We start from the raw sequence: 11,218 nt of genomic DNA on the forward strand, positions 1-11,218 counted from the left end.
CTTGAGATCCTCGGGCAGAGGTCTGTTGTCTGTTCCAGAGTCTTGACTGAAAACTAAAGGGGACAGAGCGTTTGCTGTCAGGGCCCCGAGGCTCTGGAACAGCCTGCCCGAGGAAATCAGGTCGGCTGAGTCAGTGAACTCTTTTAAGTCCCTTCTTAAAACATACTTTTATAGGAGAGCCTTTCCCGATCTTATTTGACTTTATTTTATCCCTTTTATTTTATTGTATTTTACTAATTTTATATTTATCTTAAACATGTATTTTAGTCTTTTCAATGTTTTCATGCTTTTATCTTGTATTGTTTTTGTATTATTGTTTTTTGGGTATTATTGTCTTTACACTTGTTAAAGCACTTTGTAACTTGTTTTTGAAAAGTGCTCTACAAATAAAGATTATTATTATTATTATTATTATTTATACAATACACGGTTGCACACAGTTAGAATAGAAGAGGAACAATAATAGGCAATAAAATCAAACAAACTATATAAAAGATAGCACTAAAATAAGAAATAAAAAGGGAAACTAAATAGTGCAAATGAAGAAAGCTTATAGGAGGGTAGTGGAAGGATTGCAGGATTAGCTCTACATGTGGTTGCAGGGGTTAAAGGAGTAAATAAATCATTAAATAAATATTTGCTAGCACTGTTTAAAACATCGTCAAGATTATTTTCATTTTAATCCCAGTTTGTCTGTGTGATGTTTGAACAGGTGTCTTAACTTTTTAAATATAAAATGTAGTTTTGTGTTGTTTTTGTCTGTTATTTTATGGTATTTATTTTCCATGTTTTGGTAATCCGTGTTGGTTGATTACAAAGGGGTGCACTGTATTTTTTTTAATGGATGAATAAACTGAACCTTGAGATGAAAGACAGGATAATATGTATAAAGCACATAGACTCATGTACAGGAATGAATGATCTGGGTCTTAAGATCTTTAGTTAGAATATTTGCAGTGATTTAGCTGTCATGTGGCTTTGAGAAATGCTAATCTAAAGTAGAGGAAACGGCAGCAAAGGCACGTTTAACCTTTAGGTGTAGACTTTGCTCTGAGGACCTGAGGGTCTTTACAGTGGGGTGAAGGGTTATCAACTGTGTAATGTTTTGTAAGTCCTCTTATGCATTGATATATCGGATATCCTTGAAAGCACTGCAATTGAAATCACTGGATATGATCCCGTTAGGTTTCACTCTCATCTGCCCAAGTAGTTCTGCAATTCAACACCAACATTTACCAAAGTGGGACATTTCCCGGAGCTAAATCTCATCAAAGGGTTTCTGATGGGCTTTTTTAGGTCTGTGACATGACAACGTTTGAGAACGGCACAAAAAGAGTAATGGTTTATTGTTTTCTGTGTCAGAGTGCTGTGGTTGCTGCACGAATGTGAGCTTCTGGAAATAAGGGTTACTCAAAGGCAGTGCGAATGAAGAGCCTCCTGTAAGAGTGGTAGGTGGATGAAAACCTGCGATTTGATGAGGACCCTCACTGAGGAGCCGGTCCCACTCAGCTTCACCTAATGGGACTGAAGTGGATGATGGGTAACCAGGGCAGAAGGGCTGTGAAGATGATCAGATGATCCATTTTTCTCACAGTGCAGTATATCATACAACACATAGGAAAAGTGATGTTGAAGAATAGTGAAAATATGATTTATTAGGGGTTTGGGGGCAGATGGGCTTGTTTTCAGGTCCCCTGTCATTTTAAGTAAAATGTTTGACACCCTAAATGACAAATTAATTTATATATGATCCTAATACTATTCCCATAGTGAACAGTGTATATGGATTCCTCTGATAATAGACCTTATATAAATCTGCAGTATCTGTGGTAATCAGTTGACCTTATCACACCTAATTCTAATTTCATATAATGCCATCAGGACTTTTATATATTTGCCAAATCATCATCCCAATACAACAATAGAAAGAATTTCCATAACAAACACAACTGATGCAGGAGTGCTTAAAAATGTTTTTTCCAAAGAGCTCCTGCATCAGTTGTGTCTGCACAGAAACTGAACATTTACGGCTCCAAACTAACTGACACCACGTCAAAGAACCAGCACAAATCGCTACATCAGCCTCGGCAGACAGAGGAGCTGAGTGTATAATGTTTATTTTTGATGACAATGTTTGTGGGTGCGTGTATATTTTACTACAGACTGCTTTTTTAATGAGGGCTGGTAATGGTTCAAGATCACTAATGGCTTGAGACTGGCTGTCTTGGTAGACACACTTGATAGCTACGTGTGAAAAAGAAATGGTCAGACTGCAGGAATTCATTTGCTTGGCAATGTTGTGTAACTTTGACCCTTTTAGGCTACCAGGTAGAGTGCAGATTTAGTTAATCTGGAGATGACATGCAGATTTTTATCCCCCCCATTGACCACTTTGGTTGAAGAAGGTAGAATTTCAGTACACCAAGATTTTCTTTGGTTGACAGCCCTAAAAAAAGAAACGAGTAGAGCAGCTCTCAATAAGACTAGTAATTAAGGCTCTTCTTATGATACATGTCCAGTTCTTCAAGCTGCTCAAATAATATTATACAATAAGAGCAAATGTACAAGTGAGAATAAGATCCAGTGCAAAGGTTGACTTCAGCTGTCCATGCCAACACTCTGAGCAGAAAAGGACAGAGCTCTCACTCTGCTGCTTGTTCTGGGTACCACACAAATAATCCACACAGGAAACACTATTTGACAATACAATCCCAACCTCGTGCATCAATACAGTCCATTAAATGCCACCGGTTTCCTGAAGTGTCAAAATACATTATTACACAAATGTATTTCCTGGAGTGAACCCTGACCCTCATTAGGCACGATTCAATTGATAGTGAACAAACCTGGAGCATTTGTGAACAATCACTCAAGATAATAAACAAACGCGAAATTTAAATGAATAGTTTGTCATTTTGGGAAATCTGCTCATTAGCTTTCTTGCTAAAAGACAGATGAAAAGATCAATACTCTTTATGTGTCCAATATGACGCTACAGCTAGGCGACAGCTAGCTTAATTTAGCATAACACGTGAGATATAATTTGTTTAATGTGTAAAGAAAAACCTAGGTGTAAAGACAAAATGTTTCAGTTTTAGGGGTGTTATGTGTTATTTCCTGGCCAGACACAGCAACTTCCTGGAGTCTTTTGGAAATCACTGTCCTCATGCCCCATAGTTGTTACTCCACTAGAAGCCCACTGTTAAAAAAATAAAATAAAAAAATCAGGAAATGGTGGAAGTACTAAGATATTTCACTTCAGTAAAAGTAGCAATACCACAGTGTAGATATACTCTCACAATGAAAGTACAGCTGAGTATTGCCTGAAAGTTCAAAGTTGAACGTTGTGTTATTTGTACACACATCAATGACAGCGGGATGAGTTGACATTACAAGTGTAGGCTATAAACAACTGTTCAACTACATTTTTTGGGAATATATCTATGTTTGCAGTTCTCTAGCCCCCTAACCCTAAACTAGAACTGGGGAGCATAGGACCTTTTGTCATGTTACCATTTAGTGCCATATAAATCTTGGGAACATAGGACCCTGGGAAAATGGGAATGACACCAATTTGTTTTTTTTCTCTTAAGAGCTTCATGTAGGCCTTCCCTGGGCAAACTAGGAAATAGTTTACACTGTGTTAGTTTGACAATCAGAGGGGAACAAACTACACCGGACACCGCTGTGAAGGAACAGTCCAAATCCCAAAGAATGGCACTACCTTTTTCTTAAACATATCAACTATCCCAGGAGTATTTAAGGCAGAAAAATAGGCTACTTAAAGTGTACAGGAGGCTTACATGTTGCAAAACTAAAGTGAGCCAGTTGTTTACTGCTGAGCGAACCATCTTCTCTCCAGAGGATCTTGGGCTCCGTTCCTTGTCTGGGAATGTGTGTGCGCGCTTTTGACCTGTAGTGAAACTACTGCGGTGTCAGCACTTCTGAGTCCGATATAAACGGCCGCCTCCTGCCTTTCACCCTCTTCCATGTTGAGAGAACGGCCGGCCAAACCGTTTCCCAGAGCCAAACGAACAACCACCGCCTCCTCCGTATCACAACAACATGACCTCCGCCGCTCAGGCCATATTCTCCAAAGGCGAGGACTGCAAGGCCTCCTGGCACGACGCAAACGCCGGCTACAATGAAACCGACACACACCTGGAGATCATGGGCAAACCCGTGATGGAGCGCTGGGAGACCCCGTACATGCACTCGCTTTCGACCGTCGCAGCCTCAAAAGGTAAAAGTGGCAGTTTGAGTAAAAGGACGTTTAATGGCATCCATTATCGGACACACACTCTTTTGATTGCTGCGTCCGATAATGGACTACAGGACTGCCCCAAAATAGCTGCGCTCTTTTACTGTCATTTAAATTGTTGCTTGCTTTCAGGTGAGTATAACCTTAAAACACGGACAACCAAGTAGCCTACATATTGTCAGTAAGACATTAAATCAGCACACTGTACCCAACTGTTGCTTGACTACTTTATAGTTTGTGTAAAAAAAAGAGATTTTTGTTAAAGGGTGAGGGGCATTAAAAACAAATTTTAATCACATGTTTAGACTATTCGCAAACATTAATACAACTTTTATTTATGGGAAATAGCCTATGCATTTTTGAAAGTTTGTGAGGTGGTTGTATTATTGAGATTTTGTTATACTATATACTTGTAATTCTAATGTTTGGGAGTTTTTACACACCTTTTTAGCGTTTTCCTTAATTTTTGATAAATGATCTGTGGTAACGCATGAGAGTGTGGGCAGCGTGGTGCTCGGTGAGTACTACAGCAGCTGTTACTCTACTCATGAAGTCTGCGGGGGGGCGCGCTCATATTCTCTTAGCTTCCACACATCCTTGCAGACGCGTGAAGAGACATGTATGTGCACTACAACTGTCGAAACCACACCGCACAAATGCGTTTATTTTGCATGAACTACTTACACACATATGAAGCAGTCAGCTACATTGGGAATTTTGGACACTGACAATGTCACAATATTGGATTAATTCTTAAACTGGAAGTTCAGTTTGACTGTTTCAGTGGGCCAATCTTATCCCTCAAAATTTTCAAATCTTTTTTTTTTCTTGCAATTACATGCAACAATTTTGAATGTACAGGATGTGAAAATGTAATTTTCTCATTGGAAATGTCACTTAATCTTTTTCAAGTGTCTAAATAATGCAGTTTCATGCATTTTTGCTGACAATTTTCCTACAAACTGGAATTAAAATGTGAATAATGTATTGAGCTGCTGATTAAAAGGCTCACAAATCATTATGAAGGGGTCAAGCACCAACAAATAGCCTTTACCCCTCATCTATTTTTATGCATCTCTGAAAGGAAATGAAACCCTTTGACCTTTCTGCCTAACCACATGTTACAACCAACTGGCTTTCCCTCCACACCCAGCAAACACGGGGAGAAACCTCAAACTCGAAACGTGGAGAGTATGGTCTAGGGTCTTGCTAGTCCGTAAGAGCAATGGCTCAAAAATAATGCTATTGGTATGTTACTGAGCTTCAACAAGCTTCATTGGAGGTGGGGTTGTACAAGTGAAACTCAAATGACTTTGGTTTTGTTTAGGAGCATTCAGGAGATTTTATATCGAATTTGTTATTAAACACTGTAGAGAGACAGCTTTGCTGGAATTGAACCCATGATAGATACAGTGTATTCATCTTAGACCACTGGACAACTGAATGCCTCAAACTGAACTTTTGAAAATTTCAGTGTTCATAGTCATTCAGTAGTTGAGCCAATTTGTCACAAAAGGAGGGAAATACCATAATAGTGAATATCATGACCATGAATAGTCCCTGCCTATTTACACACAAACACAGCATCAAAGCTCTCCTAGGACATTTAGAGTAAACAAAAATATTCTTATTGTGGTGTTGTGCCCAATAGGTGGTCGGGTTCTGGAGATCGGTTTCGGCATGGCCATCGCCGCCACTAAAATTGAGTCTTTCCCCATTGAGGAGCACTGGATCATCGAGTGCAACGACGGCGTCTTCGCCAGACTGGAGAACTGGGCCAAGTCTCAGCCACATAAGGCCAGTAGACCCCACAGATGAATCATCATGCCAGTGTTATCTTGTTGGATTACTGGAACATGTGCACAGGTCTCGTTTTACTGTTAAATGTGAAGATGCGGATGAATGAGATTGGTGTTTATGTTGCTGCAGGTCGTCCCACTGAAGGGCCTCTGGGAGAACGTTGTTCCCACCCTGCCAGACAACCACTTCGATGGTAAGAAATCAAACCAGGCATGGGGAAATTTGGTCACATGTGGAGATATTCAGCACACAGTTTAGCTTGATGCACCTGAGTTTATAGTTATATTGGAGCACACAGTTGGTGTAAATAACAAAATATTTCCGTAGGCTAAACACCACAGTACTGTCAAACAGTGTCTTCCCTTTACGCTTTGTCAAATCTGACGAGTGGAGGGTGAAAGCATTACTGCAACCTAGTTTGGACGCTTGGTTTAAAGTTATTGATTGTTAAAACTTGGTATGAGGATGCGCTATCCATTCAAGGTTCCTCAATGTTTCAACCACCGGTGTCTGAGATGAACACTCTTTGAGCCACTTAATAAAATGTGTGGAAAATTGATTAATTTACTTATTGTATGCACACTGCTAAAACTGATGTCCCTCTTCTCTCAGGTATCCTGTATGACACATACCCCCTGTCAGAGGAAACGTGGCACACTCACCAGTTTGACTTCATTAAGGTAGGTAGTTAAAATCCAAACACAACACCCTAATAAGTTACACTCAACCCTGCTGTGGAGGGCAGCAGGAGTTCTGAAAAGATTACAATTATGGAGGATGATAAACGCTGAATACTTGGATTTGTTCGCATGAAAAGTGGGGAAAAAAGATACTGAATAATAGTACAAAACATGTATCAACAAACCGTATTAATGACTTTAGTGCAAAGATATCCAGACAGAGCTAAAGGACTGATTTGATGTGGTGGTGTTTGTTTGCAGGGTCACGCTCACAGGCTGCTGAAGACTGGCGGTGTCCTCACCTACTGCAACCTGACCTCCTGGGGCGAGCTGCTCAAGAACAAATACAGCAACATTGACAAGATGTTTGAGGTTGGTCATCTTCATTCCTTCCTCAAGGAAAAACGGTTTTATTTATACTTTACTGTTACAGGTTATGGGTTCCAATTTCATACTACAGTAATTGTATACATTATGTACTTTATAATATCCTTTTATTGTATGCTGCTTTTTGCATTTAGCAAACAACAAATAAAACAACATAATTTTACCATGTTATAATAACAGGAAATTAAACAATATGTGCACTGTTGGAGCCTAAGAGATCACACTACCAGGTTCAGAAACAGCTTCTTCTCCTATCTGAATATGGCTACCTCTGAAATCTACTCACCCATTTACAACCCCCACCCCTTCAAGTAAATTCCCCTGAACCCAGCACCACACACACGTACACACTCCTCCCTTGTTCACTCCACGACCAACACTCCCATCCTGATCCCTCCCCTCTCTGTTTCTGCACTTTAATGACTCTTTTTGCACTACTGTCATGTTTACAATTCCATTTGTACAGCCCTACTACTAGTACAAATACCTGAGATATACTACCTCATTCAGTGCAAGTTTGTAAACATGTTGGTTTTTTTATTCATGCATATTTTATTTTTATTTTATTTTTGCTGTGTATGACCCTATGTAATTTTTTTTGTATGCATTCTGTCTTTTTTGAGTAAATTTGTCATTTAAAACCTGCTTTAAATTAGTTTTTAGTGTAGAATGGGGACACAGCTATTGTCATTAAAGTTATTTCAACCACAATTTTTTGTAAAGATCAGATCAGGATGAAAGGTACATATTTTTATTTGAAGACTTACATCCCTAAAATGTTTGATTTCAGTGGAGAGTTTTAGTGACATGTTGCAGTGAACAGTGTCTTGCAAAGAAGAGTAAACGTCATAATACATATCAGTAGTTCAGTCACTTGGTTGAGCTGAGGGCGTCCTGAATTACGTGCTGCGGTAGTTTCATGGTTAATGATAAACAAGATCAGGCTGGTGGGTCTGATAAAGCCATGAGCCACCTCACACTGACCTGTTAATGATTTTCAGGAGACCCAGGTGCCTCATCTGCTGCAAGCCGGCTTCAAGAAGGAGAAAATTAGCACCACCACCATGGACATTGCACCACCCAGCGAATGCAAATACTATTCCTTCAATAAGATGATCACACCCACCATCATCAAGGAGTAAAGTCCGAAGACACTGCTGCAACTTTTTTATTTTTACTATAATGTGCCTTCTCATTTGACCTTCCTGACCTCCTCAGTCTGTTTATTTCAGTGTTTGCCATCTTTCAATAAAGCCAAGTCCATCCAAACTCAGTTTACAAGGTGCATGTATTCATTATACTTTCATTTTGTGGTTTAAATTTCAATATTTCAAGCTATTTACAGACTAACTTCTTGATCCGAGTTGAAGTTTTGGTGTTAAGGTCGTGTAGGCGCTCCCTCCAAGCAGACTGTGCTACATATATCTACTGATACATTTTATTCTTCACAGCAGCAAATATGTGAGACAACAGCAGACTGAAACCACAAGAAACCACCATAAATGCACTTACACCCCACCGAGCCTCATCTGTTTTAAGTCTTAAATCACCCAGTATGTTTTCTTGCCACGCATAACCCAAATTTAGACCAAGCAGTAGATTTATTGCAGCATGTTTAAATGCTTGCTTTGTCATGAACTTCAGACAGTGTAGTCTAAGATTCAGACATCATCTCTTTTCTCACTGTTCAACACTGCAGATTTGTGTTAGTCCTGTGGGAATTTGTCTATGAAATGCAAAATTGCTCAGCGGCATGCATGTGAGGAGTATGCTTTTCCAAATTTAGTGTACTAAATTGAGTGAATTTTTTTCAAATAAGCATGAAGAAAACGAGCAGGTTGCTCAGTTTTCAAATTAAAAACCTTTAATTAGATTTATTTTATGATACAGTAAAGTGAGAATGAGACATCTGATAATATGCATAATACACTGGTGTCTTAAAGACATGTTTAATGTTCAGCTTTCCCTCATAATGAAAAGCAATAAAACAATAAATCAGCTGTTACCCAGTCGACTGAGATGGACACAGAGTACAGTATGTTTTCATTTACAGCCGCAGATAACAGTGTGTGTTATCTCAACACGTGGGAATAAGTCACCACCTGGCGAGTGCACATTAATCATTGGATGGTCAGATGATGCAACACCAGGCTGCAGTCAGGTGGGAAACTACAGCAGCTGGCAGAGCTCAGATCTGAATCACGATTCATGTTTTAAGCAGTTAAGTCAACACTCTTATACAGAGAAATATAAAGAGGCAAAAGAAACTAAGACAGCAAGAATTCACTGTAACAATTAGTCCATCAGACAAGCAGAAACTCCAAACACTGTCTGGTTTCAGCTTCTCAAATGTGAGGATTTTCCTTCTTTTACCTTCTTTTCTTTCTCATATCTGGCAGTAAACTTAATATCTTTAAGGTTTTATGTTGGTCAGATAAAGCAATGGATGATAGCATGTCTCCTGAGGTTTGGGAAGTAATAATAGGCATGTTTAACATTTTTTTAAAGCTTGTATAGACTAAATTCAAAACTGATTAATCAAATTAATCTGCCAATAAATTTATAATGAAAATAGTTGACACCCCACAGTCCTTCTCCTTACTTAGTCACCTTTAGGGGTGGGGCAAATATTTCATATGCAACATATTGTTTGAGGTATAAAGTCTTTTGTGATACATTAGCAGCAATATCTTGATTTGTTCTGTTGTGATAAAGAAGCGTTTCTGTCTTAAGTGTCGCTTGGCATGCTGTGTGTCTTAAAGCCCGATCAATACATCAGCATGGCCGATACTACCAGAAGATTTTAGCTTATGATATATATATATATATATATATCTCGGAGAATATAAAATGGTACAAGAAAAACAAACAAAATGGTAAAGTGAAGCCACACTGAATTTTTGTATCAAAGTATCCCTATCTTAGTTCATAAGTTTTCAGATGTATCCGTATCAGCAAATATGTTTGTCAAATACTGGAAATTGTAGTGTTGAAATGCCAAAGATATGTTTGAGGTCATTTAGAAAATGTCACCACTGCATAGTTCGTCACCCGAGAGCACGGACAAGTTTATTTTCACCTGTAAAATATCCCTATATATCATAATTCCTTTTCAATTTACGGGATTCTTATTCAAAGTATTTTGTTAAAATCATTATCGGTTTACTTTTCTCTAAAATATCAAAATTGGCACCCAATGAGACAGAAACATCTTCAAAATAAAGTAGATACTAGATAATGTGTATAAGAATCCCAGTAACTGGGTATACATTACTTAGATGCAGTTTTAAACATAATTAATATTTAACGTGTGGATGGTCAATGTCAACAGTACACAGTTTCAATTTAATCTTCTTGGTACTGCACAGCCATCACGGCACCAAAGCACATTGTTATTCAAAGCAACTTATAGGCAAGAAGTGTCCAAAAGAACGCTTCAACAGCAGAGAGGACTGTACCTTTGAGTCTGTTGATTCACCCTGAAGAAACATAAACCAGCTCTGCTTTCTCTCTCTGCATACATAACCACAGTAGCTGGTTTACAGTTCCATCTGAATATCCATTGAATGAAATTCACCTTTGACTTGGTACTGTGGTATTTGTTGTTTGTGGGTTGGTACAGTGTTTTAGCAGACTGAGTAAATAAACAGTTAACACATAATAAATACTAATTTGCTTCTAACCATTACTGTTGACACAGACCACTGAAGGTCAGAGTTGATCACAGGAGCCCCCTAGTGGTTTGGCTTCAATAGTCACAGTGGAATGAACGACACCTGATGTTAAAGTAATGCGAGCCCAGTTTATTCAACAAAATATTTAAGATGATATAGGATGACTCTTATCTTATGGTCATGACTAACTGAGAGGTTGAGATTAAAAAGACGAAAATAATTAACACGGCTACTTGAATAAAAATAAATTATAATTTAAACTGGTATAAATTCTGACAAATCTTGTTGGTATCAAGCTTACATGTTTTTCCTGTTACAGAAACAGTCTTCAGATATTAATACTGAACTAAAGAAGCAGAAAAAGTGAACTGAGTGACTGCTGCTGTTTGGTTGAAAATAAGCAGCAGTGCACTGAG

The 11,218-nt window shown here is 38.6% G+C and overlaps 1 protein-coding gene and 1 long non-coding RNA gene across 2 annotated transcripts; one reads left to right on the top strand and one right to left on the bottom strand.

Annotated features, from left to right (window-relative positions):
- Positions 1-3,032: 3,032 nt before the first annotated feature.
- LOC123971696 lies at positions 3,033-4,309 on the bottom strand. Its single transcript, XR_006825253.1, has 2 exons — positions 3,804-4,309; positions 3,033-3,199 (listed from the first exon to the last, which is right to left on the bottom strand). It is a non-coding gene; the product is annotated as an uncharacterized LOC123971696 (long non-coding RNA).
- Positions 3,879-8,401, top strand: gamt (guanidinoacetate N-methyltransferase). The gene is made up of 6 exons (XM_046050697.1): positions 3,879-4,243; positions 5,913-6,058; positions 6,191-6,254; positions 6,674-6,741; positions 7,003-7,113; positions 8,130-8,401. The coding sequence occupies exons 1-6, from the start codon at positions 4,066-4,068 to the stop codon at positions 8,268-8,270; spliced, it is 708 nt and encodes a 235-aa protein (XP_045906653.1). The 5' UTR covers positions 3,879-4,065; the 3' UTR covers positions 8,271-8,401.
- The last annotated feature ends 2,817 nt before the right edge of the window (positions 8,402-11,218 follow it).

This window comes from Micropterus dolomieu, linkage group LG05 (assembly GCF_021292245.1).
Source record: "Micropterus dolomieu isolate WLL.071019.BEF.003 ecotype Adirondacks linkage group LG05, ASM2129224v1, whole genome shotgun sequence".
In the NCBI taxonomy this organism is placed as follows: Eukaryota; Metazoa; Chordata; class Actinopteri; order Centrarchiformes; family Centrarchidae; genus Micropterus; species Micropterus dolomieu.

Coding starts and splice junctions, on each gene's coding strand:
- gamt (XM_046050697.1), top strand. CDS start 4,066: ATGACCTCCGCCGCTCAGGCCATATTCTCCAAAGGCGAGGACTGCAAG. Junction 6,742..7,002: donor ACCAGTTTGACTTCATTAAG/GTAGGTAGTTAA, acceptor GTTTGTTTGCAG/GGTCACGCTCACAGGCTGCT. Junction 7,114..8,129: donor ACATTGACAAGATGTTTGAG/GTTGGTCATCTT, acceptor AATGATTTTCAG/GAGACCCAGGTGCCTCATCT.